Source organism: Falco rusticolus, chromosome 10, assembly GCF_015220075.1.
Source record: "Falco rusticolus isolate bFalRus1 chromosome 10, bFalRus1.pri, whole genome shotgun sequence".
NCBI classification, from domain to species: domain Eukaryota; kingdom Metazoa; phylum Chordata; class Aves; order Falconiformes; family Falconidae; genus Falco; species Falco rusticolus.
Window position 1 is genome coordinate 22,741,619 of NC_051196.1, and position 12,687 is coordinate 22,754,305.

General features: G+C 58.9%; 1 protein-coding gene across 11 annotated transcripts in view; it reads right to left on the minus strand.

Moving 5' to 3' along the window:
- Window positions 1–381: 381 nt before the first annotated feature.
- ZNF512B (zinc finger protein 512B) overlaps window positions 382–12,687 on the minus strand; it is a 35,375-nt gene continuing 23,069 nt past the window's right edge. For 10 of the 11 annotated variants that reach the window (XM_037402276.1, XM_037402274.1, XM_037402272.1 and 7 more), the window contains 4 exons: window positions 8,534–8,635; window positions 7,457–7,519; window positions 5,027–5,125; window positions 382–4,695 (listed from right to left, as the gene is read on the minus strand). In XM_037402276.1, the coding sequence (XP_037258173.1) occupies window positions 4,402–4,695; window positions 5,027–5,125; window positions 7,457–7,519; window positions 8,534–8,635 (558 nt within the window). In that variant the 3' untranslated portion in view covers window positions 382–4,401. Of the gene's footprint in view, window positions 4,696–5,026; window positions 5,126–5,603; window positions 7,520–8,533; window positions 8,636–12,687 lie in introns of those variants that run through there. The other variant, XR_005106491.1, reaches the window with a different exon arrangement.

Consider the following 12,687-nt stretch of genomic DNA (forward strand, 5'->3'; position numbering starts at 1 on the left):
CCCCGTCCCCACACCCGGCTGTGCCGCCGGGAGGGCTCCTCGGCCACCACCAGCCCCCCCCGGGGGGAAGGACAAACCTGGAACCCTCCCACCGAACTGCAAAATAACGATGATAATAGTAATAATAAAAAATCAATAAACATTTATTCGATACAGCTGTTTTTAATACATACAGTACATCGAGTTACCCCTCCGCGGTGCTCGGCGGCGCAGCTCTCCGCGCTGCTGGTACAGTACTCTCCAACTGAGGATTTGTCAATGATTAACAAAAGAACAGATCGTCACAAATCGGGAGTTTATTGTAAGATAGTTTACTGTTAAAACAATTTTATTTTTTTTGCAAATAAACACTTTTTAATATATATATTTATATATTTATATATATGGTTACAAGTGATAAATTGAAAATTCTTTTTTTTTTCTTTTTTTCCATTGTAATTTTTTTTTCCCCAAAATACACTTATGCACTAATAACTGGCATCGATGAGAAACATTCGGATATGCCGTGGGATGGGTGTCACGAGGAGAGAAAGAAAAGAACAAAACGCTCCCAACATCCGTGGGTGCGAGGGTGCTCTGGGTCTGGGCCCCCCCGCTGGGGCTGGCCATGCCGTGCGGTGCCGGGGGGGTCGCCCGCCCGCGCAGCCCCCCACCATCCCAGCCTCGGGGACGGCTCCACGAGGCTCCGCCGTGGGCTTGCAGCCCACCTGCCCCGACCCCATGGAGGTTTAGCCCTTTCCTCAGGGATGTGGCCAACAGGGCGGTGGGGTTCTGCAGCGGTGGAGGCGTGGGGGCCGTGGGGCCATGGTGTCATGGTCCCCGGGGTGCTGTGGGGGCAGATGCCAGTGGGGGACGCAGTCGTAGGAACCCCACACACAGCCTCCACTGTGCCCCGAGCCCCCCTGCACTCCCTTTTACCTACCATGAGCACCCCAAGCCCCCCTGGGCAATGGGCCGGGACTGGGGGTGCCACCGTGCCGCAGACCCCTGCCCCCCACTCCCCTTCACGGGGCTTTACATGAACCGTAGGTTATTCCCCGCTGCCGCAGGGGGTGCCCTGCAGCTCGGGCCCATGGCAGGGCAGGGGGTGCCAGGCCCGGGGGTCCCACGCTGCCCAAGTCCCCGTGGGAGAGGGGATGGCAGGGGAGAGGGCACGCTTGTCCCCCGTCTCGCCCCCCCCCCCCCCATTAAGGTGAGCTGCTCCCCTGGCCGCCGCCTCGCTGGGAGCACCTGAGCCGGCACAACCCACCGGGCTCCGGCGATGCCACCCCGGTGCCGCGGGGCAGGCAGCTGCCCGTACCCCCAGCATCGCCCTGGAGCCTTCCCGGAACAGGCAGAGAGGAAAGGATGGCTCATGGAGAAGGCGGCAGTGGGAGAACGGATTCCTCTCTGAGTGATGACTAGTAGGGGAAAAATACTTTTTAAAGGGAGGGAAAAAAAAAAAAACCCTGAAGATTTCACTTTTTCATAAAAATTTCCATGTGCCCAAGGTGCTGCTGTCACATCTCCCAGCTCTGAGGGTGATGGGGGACAGCCCCCGCACCGGGACTGCCGTGCCCACTGCCCCGAGCCCCCAGACTGTCCCCGTGGTCCCCTCTGGGATGGTGTCACCCCCGCGAGGCCACCATAGCTGTCCCCACTCCTCCCAGGACACGTGTGTGCTGCTGCTCCCGTTACTGGAGCGGCAGGATGGGGTTTGAGCTGGACCCCACGACGACCCCCAAGCCGGCCCTTCCCCAGGTCTCGCCCACCCCCAGCAGCCCGCGGCCGAGCTCCTGCACCGGGGCTTGCCCCCAGCACGGAGCACAGTGCTGCCTGAGAATTTAATCAATGAGAAGCCGATTAATCGCACGTTAATGAGAACTGAGCCCCGTGCTGTCCCCGAGGAGAGGCAGCGGGGATCCTAAGGTCAATGCCCAAAGCGGCAGCCCAGGCCACCCGCATCCCCCCCCTGGGCCAGGGCTTTCCCCCACGGTGGGACATGATTTCAGGATCCAGTGGCTCCCTCTGTCCCTCTGTGGCCATTTTGGTGCTGAACTCTGTGCCGGGTCCCCAGCTCTGCCTGCTCCCCACCTCCTGCCGCTGCCTACACCCCCTGCCAGCCATGGCGCGTCCCCCGCGCCACCCGAGCACACCTCAGGCGTGGGGTCCCTCCTCACCAGCCCCCAGCGGCTATTGCTTCGGCCGGTGCCATCCCACAGGCTCAGCACAGCAGGATGCCATCGCCCAGGACAGTGTCCCTGCCATGACATCTGGGAACGCAGGTCCTACAGTTCCTGGAGCTCTCCACCCTTCCCCAGGGAGGCAGGATTTGCACCGGTGACACCACCAAAACAAAGATCGGTGACACGATCAAAACAAAGATCGGATGAAGCGCCAGCAGCGAACCGGCAGCGACTGATTGAGCGTTCTCACTAATTGCTTCCAAGCCCGGCACAACCAGCAGCACCCAGGCGGGTCCCTCGCCCCCAGCCCGTGGCCAGCTGGCGGCTGAGCACACCGGGCCATGCCGACGGTGGCACCCGGCTGCCGGGAGCCATGGCCGGAGCAGCGGCACCCACTCCCCGAGAAGCTGCCCTGGCTTTGGACACCGCTGTCCCCTCCCTCCCTCCGGGGCTGTCATAACCTGCCAGTGGAGAAGGACATTAATTATTACTGAGCGGCAACTTGGAGCAGGGAAACGATACTGAGCCTGCAGCGGGCGGTGAAGAGCAGCGAAGGAAACCGAGGGTTGAGGTTTTAATTGATAAAAGTAAAAGCAGAAGCTCTCCTCCCCCCGATGCCACCTTCCCAGCTCTGCACAGGATAAAAAAAATTGAGTTAAGGTTTTCTGCTCTGTTACTGAGAGAAAACATGCCTGTTTCCCAAGGACCGAGGTAGCCTGGTTTTTGTCTGGAGACAAGACATATCCCGGTCTGGGGATGGTTCCCTCCAGGCCGGAGCGAGGTGTGACGACGGGATTAGTACAGGTGCAAAGAAAAGCCCGGTGCAGGAGAACAAGCAAGGGACAGCGACAGCGCACCATGCAGGGACGCTCCGTCCCCCGAGGAGGATGGGCACAGGCTTGGATGCATCTCGGGGGAGGCGAGGCTCACCCCGTGGCGGGTCCCAGCCTGGAAGGACAAGGTGAGTGCAAGGTGCCTGAGCAGCGGCTGGGACTCACCCGAAAGCAGGACCCATGATTGTCACTTGATGCTGCCCACCGTCCCCGCTACACACCTCCTGCGGCCACAGCGGGGTGACCAAACCCCACTGCTCCTTCCTGGGCAACCAGCACCTTTGGGACGGGGCACGATGGGGACCCTGAATCTGCCAAGTGGACCCCCCGGTGCCGGTCAGGCGGCTCAACAGCTGCTGGCTCACCCTGACCCAGCGCTGCCATCGCAGCATTGCCGCTCCTCCGTCTCCATTTGCAAAGACAACTCGAGCACCGAGGCACCGCTCCCCCATCGCACCCCCTCCCCGCGGTCTCACCGGGATGCTCCCCGGTGCTCACGGCATGCCAACGACTTTCGGTTAAACCCTCTGACCTGACCCGCCCTACAGCAACCCCCTCTCCCACTGACTCCCAGGGGTGCTCACACACCCCAGCCCTCGGAGCCGCAGCCATCTCCGGGCGATGCTTCGCCAGCCCTGGCCACGCTCCCTGCCCGCTCCTCTGCCTGCACCTGGCACCGCCGAGACAAATCCCTGCACCGAGCCGGCCGCAACGCCAACACACCACGGGCCCGTCCCTGCCGAAGCAAGTCTCCTCTCTGCCCCAGGCCGTGGGGAAAGCGCTACCAGATGCCCCACAGCATCCGCTGCCAGACCCTGCTGTCCCCCTGCCCCTGCCTGGCCGCTTGCTCGGTTCAAACATCTTTGGAAACATCACCCTGGGAGCAGGGATGCAGGCGCTGCCCACACCAGGAGGCTGGACCCACCGGAGGCTGCCCGCACAGGTGGCAGCGCAGGTGCAGACAGCCCCCCGCCCCGGCACGCAGCCGCAGAGAGACCCCGGCCCGGGGTCCCACTGCTATTGCACTTTTCTTTCGCTCAAGCGTCACCAGTTTGGCGCAGGGGCTATGACAGGGGGTCACGGGCAGGGCAGGGGGGACAGCAGGGTCCTGCCGGGCAGGGGCGCGGGCAGAGGGGTATGTACAGGGGCAGGGGGCGCAGAACGGTCCAGCTTGCTTGATCCTGTTTGTTTTCCAGTGTGAAACAAGGTCCGTAACTTGTTTAAAGTGGTTAATTGGTAGTTTCAGTCTCTTTTTTTTTTTTTTTTTTTTTTTTTTTTGTAAAAAGGGGGTGAGTGGAGGGTGGGGGGGTGGGGGGGATGGGGGAGGACAGAAAACCAGGAGAGACCCCCACCCTGTTACCCTGGGCTGTAAACGAATCCTCGGAGATGAGTCTCTGAGCTGCTCATTTCTCAGGCATCTTACTGGCTCCTCCCTTCCGCTGGCTCGGGGGCTTGGGGACAAGCTCATCCCCATCGGGGCTGCCTCGGGGGCCTTCCCAGTGCTCAAGGGTTTTCTTGTGATTAGTCTTTGCTGCCACGCTCTCTTTGCCCTTCGGGGACATTTCTGGAGGCCTCTCTTTGGGTTTCCTCCCCCTTTTCTTCCCGCTTGTGCTTTTCTTTTTCTCCTCTTTGCTGGAAGAAAGCTGTTCCCTGCTTTTCTTTTTCCGGCTGGCCTCTGCAGAGGTTCGGAACCAGTTCTGTGTCCGCAGGGTGACACGGGGGTTAGTGACCATCCTGGGTCCACGCACCAGCACCGGCACGCACAACCCATGCCCGAGCCTGGACCACCCCATGCCCTGCTAGCATCACCTCCCTGAGGGCAAGCTGGCCAGCTGCAACCAGCCTGGAGGTGTTGGGGACCCAAAGGGGGACAGGGAAGTCCCCCACAAGGCTGCCACCGTATTGCTGATGCTGCTGGGAGCTGCTGTGCTCCGCGCTTGGCAGACAGAGATGAATGGAGCAGAGCAGCCCAAGGATAGGCGACTTGGAGCAGGGACCAGCCCAGACCAGCCCCAGCTGCTTCCTTACCTCCGAGTGAGCCTTGATGATGTGGTACTTGACCCCGCTCTCTGAGCTGAACTCCTTCTGGCACAGGAGGCAGCGGTACTTGCCCACTGAGTGGTCCCCCTGCAAGACAGAAAGAGCATCCTCCTGCAGCCCCAAGCAGAGCTGAAAACGCCCTGGAGGGGTGGCTCCCCCCACCCTGCTCCCCCCTGTGAAGGGACGTTGATGCAACAGAAAATAAATGCTCGTTTCTAAACCACCAGATCTCTGCCGGCCCTTGGTTCCAGGCCAGGAACTCACAACTGCATCTTCTGCTCTGAATTTCAGCCCGCGCCGGTTGTGTCACAGCAATGTTGGTGGTGCTGGCTGTCGCTGCACTGGGCCAGGCATCAAAGCGCTGGGTCCTACGAGCTCGGAGGGCGGCGAGCGGCAGGTTTTGCTGCCTGTGCATCCCCAGCACCGGCTGGTACGTTACCACTGACACCGTGTGTGTTCCCGGGCACGTGGGAGGCTGATGGGGCCAATTGCCCCGTTTCTTCACTGTCAGATTTGTGATCTCCTGAGAATGAACCACCACCTAATTTATGTCCAACAGACTCACCTAATTTTCCTTTAACGCTGTCAAAGAGACGCAGCAACTGCTGGATTTCTGTCATTAGAGCCCTTGTGGGGATGACTGATCTCCTGGCTCTGCCACAGTTCACGGCACAGGGGAGATAATGTGCTCTCTACTGATGAGGGGTTTATGGATGGGCCCCTCCAGGCGATATATATGCTCCCTGGGAATTTCTCCATAGCTGGCTCCATGCTGTAAATCTGGAGTTAGACAGATCTTTCATTTCGGGAACAGGCAGGACGCAGGCAGGCCCGGGCCGGCTGCAGGTTGGCTTCAGAAATACTCATGCAAAAATCACCTCGGTGCATCAATCCCCGCTGAGGACAGGGTGCTGCCTGGGAGCATCCTCCGCTTTCAGTAAGGCTTGATGTGTTTCAACCAGTCCTGCAGGATTTTACAGCAGAAATCACAGGCCAGCTCTGGAGGGGCTGTGATTTACGCCAGACTTGGTGGTGCATGTGTCCGTGGCCGAACTAAATCCTCTGTAAGGGCAAGAGCCCCGCTGATGGCCGTGCCGGCGGGACACAAAGCAGCAAACTCCCCCAGTGCCGATCCCCAACACCCAGTCCCGGCTACGCCAGGCTTGCCGGACCTGGAGGGTGCAGCTCTGCGGTTAAAAAAAATGCTCGTGCAATTGCCCAGCTGCTTTCTGAGCACAGAACCAGCCAGAAAATGGCTCCGTTTTCTCTCAGAGACCGTTTGCTGGTGGGCTGCCTGGTGCTGCACGCTTTGCAAAGGAACTGCCCTAGTCTCCTGTGTTTGCACTTTTATCCTGCATAAATACAGCTTCTTCTGCCGGATCTCTGCAGCCTATTTTCTAAATGATCTCATTAAGGCTTGATGTTCCAGCTAGTGTTGGAGGAGCGCGGGAGTTTGTGTTTTTAATAACCACGGGGTATGTATTGGAGCTGCCTCCTGGAAGCTCCATTCAGTGGAAGCTGCAGCTGGAAACGTTTCAGGGTATAAAGCTTTACCAGCTCTTACTCAGTTCCAATTTGAGGGACCTACGCTGAGCTCCCGCTGCCTCCCCCGTGGCAGCTGCAGGCCACCAGAGCTCACTGCAGCCAGCAGTGTTGATGCTTTGTCGGGAGAGAGGGACTGGTCCCTGCAGAGACAGGCCTCAGCTCCACCTCCACGAGGCACCGCACCAGTGTCCCTCCAGCTGGGGAAGCTGCTGGGCTTCCCGAGGTTCTGCAGGGCTGCCCAAACCAACAGAAAGACTCTCGATTCCCACCTGCCTTTTCAGCTTCCAACGCTCAGCTCCCTGGTTCTAAGCTGCCGCAGTCGATGCGTGGCTGCGTGCAAGGTGCTGGCCACGCTGGTTAGCCGAGGGCTTGTGTGAGCGACTCGGGGCTGCAGGAACCACGCTGGGTGGGGGCTGCTGCAGGATGGGGATGCCGAGGCGGGAGGATGCGAGGCAGGCAGGCTTGCTCCCGCTGCCCCATCTCCGAGGCACTTTGTGTCAGAGGTCTGGGCTCTGGGGTGAGAAATCTGCGCTGCAAGACCTCTCCTCCAAAGCTGGGGTGGTAGCTAAATCCTCCCCATCACGTCTGCTTGGCTCAAGCCTCTCTGCCTTCATTTGTCCATGGCTGTGGATTTGATCCTGCCCAGGAGGACGATGCTGAGGCTGAGCAGCTGGACCGGGATGGTGCAACAATGGGGCTGAGCAGTGCTAAACTCAACAGGCAGCAGCATTGCTCGCCCAGCCCTCCCAGCGGCCACGATCCTTTAACCTGTACTGTTGTCCCTTGGCCTGCTGCTTCCAAACGAGCCAGGGGGGAGAGAAAACCAAAACCCAAGCCCACACCTGAGCCGAGGCTGTAAAAGGAGGGACCCACCTTGTTGCAGTTGGCCAGGTGAGCTTTCAGCCCTGAGACGCTGGAGTAAATGGCTTCACAGCACTGTGGGAAGAAACAAAGCAGGGTTTGCCACAATCCCCCCTCGTCTCCATGCCTTCCTCTGCGCCGGGGCCAGGAGCCCACTGCGCCAGCAAGGCCACCGGTCCAGGCTCAGCAGCGTGAGGTTAATGCTCTGTGAGATGCGGAGGGCTCTGGTCACACGTTTCCTATTAGTGCTAATGGGAGTCATGTGGCCACATCCCTCTGCAACGGGCTGAAAAATGTCTCTCCTCAATGTCTCCGTGGAAAACGTACATTTGTGAGCAGTCGGGAGGTCCTGCTGGGCTACAGGAGTTCTTGGAGCCACAGCAGACGCTTAACAGAGAAGAGAAATCACCCGGGCAGCAGCATGACCAGTTTCTGAGCAATGTCTTTTTCAAAGTGCCTGTGTATGACATTAATTAGCCAGCGCGTCTCCCCCCGGCCTTGCGGTAACAGCCTCGTTCAAAACTCCCATTAGCAAGGCTTTGTTTCAGATGATAAATCAACAGCCCAGGATGAGGGTGGAGTTCACCTCCCCGCCAGCTCAGGCCAAGGCTGCGTTTTACAGCAAGATGAAGTGCACGCACCACGTCCCCAAGGTCTTTGCCTGTCACAGGGCTTTAAAAAGAATGGCTTAAAACCAGCCCCAGCTTTAGTCTGGGAAAAGCAGGTTCTCTGCATAAAAAGGCTCTTGAGCACAGAGTGTGCAGCCTGCGCCTCGTCCAGATCTCGGGAGCTTCCCAAAGGCAGCTTCAGAGCCTGAACCATCAGCCCAAGGGCACCCGGGGACAGGGTGGCCCAGTCCCCAGGCCCGGTGGCTCAAGCACACCAGGATGGTCCCAAAGGTGGGACACGTTTCAGCCAGGCACAGCAGCAACCCCAGGGAGAGGAGGCGGAAGCGAGGGTCTGAGCATCACTGCCAGCTTCATCTAGGGCCCAACAAGAACCTGGCTTTGGTGGGCTTCTGCCCCAAAACCTCCCCCCTCCTCCTGCAGACCGAGACCAGCCAGCCTGGAGAACAGAGACAGTCCTTACGTTGTTGGGACAGTTGATGCGGCCCTTCTCCTTCACTTCATTCTTCCAGTTTTCCAGCAGCCTTGGATTGAGCTTTGGAAGCCCAGGTCGGGTGTAATTGAGCTGCAAACAATAGAAGACATTAGCAGAGCCGCACACGCCAGCCCAGTCCTTGGTGGAGTCCTCGCTCTTCACGTGGGTCTTGCCTCCCCCCAGGAGAAGTGAATCGGAGCCGAAAACTAGCTGGGGGGCTTCCCCCAGCAATGCCACCTCCCCCCCCGGGCACTGCAAAGCAGAGGGGTGGCTCTGCCCGCCGCTGTGCCCCTGGCCAGGGGGCAGCTGGGCTGGGGGGCAGGAGCAGGGCAGGAGCCCCCGGCACCGCAGCCACTCCACACAGTGCTGGCAAACAGGAGAGGGGCTCCTGCTCCCGGGTCTGCACCCCACCGTGGGACCAGGCCTGCCCCCGTGCGTTTGGTGCATCGTGTCGGTGTGGCCCTTCAGCCGTGTTTCATAACCGGGAGAATAAACAACCCCGCGCGCTGGGCAGAGGGGATGGACGCCAGGAGCCTCCATGGCTGCCTTCCACCCATGAATGGGCACAACCCGCTAAACAATGAAAGGCTCTTGTGTCTCTGCCTCTCCTTCTGGCAGGGCTGCTCTTTCCAAGTGCTTTTAATTACCACTTTATTAGCGACTTTGAGGTTTAGCATAGCAGGCCGGCCTTCCCAACTCCATTTCTGCCTGTTCAGCACAAGCAAACGCGGCTGCGGCATCTCTGTGTCTCCCGCCTGCCGTGCTTGGCCCTACCTGCGGGCTTCGTCCCTGCCTGCCACCGTGCCACCACGCCAAGGTCTGCAGGGGACACCAGGCTGCTCTGCCTGCAGCCTGAACTGCCAGTCTGCCTGCTGCACCATCAGCATGATGCCCAGCCCAAGCCAGCCAGCTCTGCCAGAACCGAGGGATGCTGCTCGGGTCCCAAGGCCCAAACTTGCCCCAGGGCGAAGCAGAGCTCGCACACAGCGAGGACAGGCGCAAGGACCACGGATGCTGCTTTCCATGGGCACCTCTGAGCGTGGGGCACAGCTGCATCAATGCATCCCTGCTGGCCAGGGAGGATGCACAGGCAAGCAGTGCTCCCAGAGGTGCAAGCCCAGGCTCTTGTTTTTGAAATGTGCCCCTAGAACTCGGAGCTCACCGTTCTGACACGGTGGAGATGCAGCTGGCTGGATTTTTTTTCCAGCTATGAGTTTTCCTGAACGTGCCGATAAAGCTGCAATTCGCCTTTGTCCAGCTCTTCCAAACAGGCAGCTCCCAAACCTCCCTGCAAAGGGGAGCGCCCACTGAGGGCTCGGACACCGACCGCTCTTTTCCACTCAAATTTAAGTGATCCACAAGCCCGTGCAGCCCCCACCTCAGCACGTGGCAGGGACCGCCGGAGAAGAAGGGATCCTGGGGAGAGCCAGGGTCCGTGGGAGTGGCAGGGGCAAAGGACCTTGCAAAACGGTGCTACGAACGCTGGTAAGGACGGATGTGGAAAAATCCCCCAAGCCCCAGTGTGCTGCTATTCCGTCATGCTTTGCGGCTGGGGGAAGATGCCAGCAGAGCTCTTTGAAGCTCTGGGATGGTGCATCTACCAACTGCTTGGTCCCCCACCCGGGGAAGGCAATGCCACCTCCAGGGGAGAACACAGGAGTCTTTTTTTTTTTTTTTTTTTTTTGTCATTGATACTGAGAGCTGGGATGCCAAACGGCCTCCTTAATTAAAAACCAATCAATCCCATGAATGAGCAAACACTAATGGTAACCGCACACAGCCCCAGCAACAACCTCTCCCTCCATGCATCCCTGGGGAGCAGATGAGGGGGGATGTTCAGAGATGGGGACTCTGCTGCTCTGGCTTCCCACTCAAGAGAAAAATCCCTCCCCACTCTCCTCCAACAGCCCTGCACAATAACATGCAAATCCCATGTCTTCCCGGGGCGCTGCGGTTCTGGGAATGTCAAAGTCATCTTTATGTCTCTATTAAGAGGGAGCCCCAGGCATGGAATATTTTTTTTTTCCATTTATTTTCCTCAAACAGCCTGTAAGTGAAAATCTTCATGGCCAAATCATTAAACGACTACAACTGGTTTTGGCTGCAGCCCATCTCTTCTGAACAGTCGAAGGATGCTGGGGTGGGAAGGCTTGTTTTCTTTGACTGATGGTTTTATTTAATTAACTTTCATATTTCAACCCTCTGCACTCCCTAGACAGCTCTCCCCTTCCCCAAAATATATCGCGGTAAATGAGAACCATGCAGGCTGCCTCGGCCCTGGCCAACAAGCACCCCTGGAAGCTTTACCGAGGTCCCCAGTGCGAGGCACAGCTCTCCCATCACCCTGTGGAAACCGCAGCTGGTGCCGGCCGGGAGACGAAGCCAAAGCACACCCAGGGGTGCTGGCCAGCAGCCGGGTCCCATACGTGGCTCCGGGTGGCTGGGTCACACCATGCCGGTGCTGCCGAGCCCAGGGAGGAAGGGCAGACATGGCCTCCCTGAGCTCCGGGGCTGCAGCTGGAGCTGGGCTCCGGTTTGGCCCACCAGTGACGTGAGTCCGCAGGGCTGAGGCTGGCTCCCGCCCCATTGCAGGGCTATCGTCTTGGGGGACAAACCTGAGCCAGGCTCTTCTGCTCTGGAATTTATCCTGGATCCAGGATGGGGTTTTCTTAACTCGAGCCTGGAGGTGGCTTTTCCCCTTTAGCTTTATGACTGGCCTATGTCAGCCCTTTGCTCCAGGCCCCTGTCACCCTGCCACGCGGCAGCCAGGCTCCATGGGGATGTGCAGCCTCCGTGGCTGGCCCCAGCCCTGCAGCTACACTCAGATCCTGAGCTGTGGGGAGGTGACCGGGACTCCCTTGCAACCCACAGAGAACCTCTGCATCCCTCCCTGTGCAGCACGGTGGCTGCCTGGGCTGCGGAAGTCCACCACCATCTCTGGCACAAAGCTCGTGGCACCTTGAAACAAGCAACCCCTGCTCGACCTCTACAGGGAAAGCATCACACCATGAAACTTGGGATTTCCATGGGATTTTCTCTCCTCTCATCCCTTAGATGCCTCTTCCCTCTGCTCAAGGAGGTTCTCTCAGTTCGGCCTCCAAAATGGGGAAGAGCATCACCCCCCGTCAGATCCCAGAGTCCACCACCGCCTGCCCACGCCACCAAGCTGGGAACCTGTTGGTCTCTCACTTCTTCTGCGGTGGCCCCAAGACTGCTCACGGGCAGGCGATGGCCCCAGCGACGGCCTGAGGAGGTTGAGGACCGGATTCATCTTCATGGAGCTTCTGGAAAGGGGATTTTTCCCAGAAAAGCAGCAGGGGTGTGCCCTTCCCCATCTGACATCCCCAGCAAGCAGCCGTTGTGAAACACTCCATCTGTTTCAGCTTATCCAGAGGCAAATAAAGATCGGAGCGAGAAAATAAGACTCCAGTGTATATTTAGAAATGCTGGATTTGGTTAGTGCAGAATGAAGGCAGCGCAGGGCCTGGGATTGAGCAGCAATCGTTTATTCTAATGCCATAGCTTTGGTGCGAAGGAATCCGTCCTCCTGGGGAAAGGCAAACGCATCCCACCATGGGCCACCAACGGGATCCAAACCCAACATCCCTCTCCCCGGCTGGGACTGGTTGCCACGTGGCCATAAGGGCAGGCCACGGTGCGGGGGCTGCAGTGGGACCATGCCTGCCGGGAGGCTGTGAGCCCCTGTACCCCATCGGCTTGCTGAGGAGCTGTTTGCCTTCCCCTGTGGAAAAGCTTTGCTGCCTGGAAAAGGGATGGAGAGGAGGGATGGCTTTCCTCATCAGCTCCCTTAAAAACCACGTTAACTGCTGGGACCGTGGCGGTAACTGGACAACTCGGGGACAGAGCGAGTCCTGTGCTGCAGCAAGCCCAGGTTACAGACCGAGCTGGAAAGCGTCTGTCCCTCCAGGACCCTGGAAATCCCTTGGTCCTGCCGAGATGGTGCAGAAGCAGTTGAAATCTGCTGCCGATCCCTGACATCCCACCTCTCTCCAGGTCCAAGGCAGTGGCAGAGCAGGGGGTGTCTGTGTGCCTGGCAGTGTACTCCCAACAGCTGGATACGGCCCGTGGGAAAAAAAGAGGTGGTGGCGTGGCATCTCCTCTGGGAACCATCAGTCCTACTG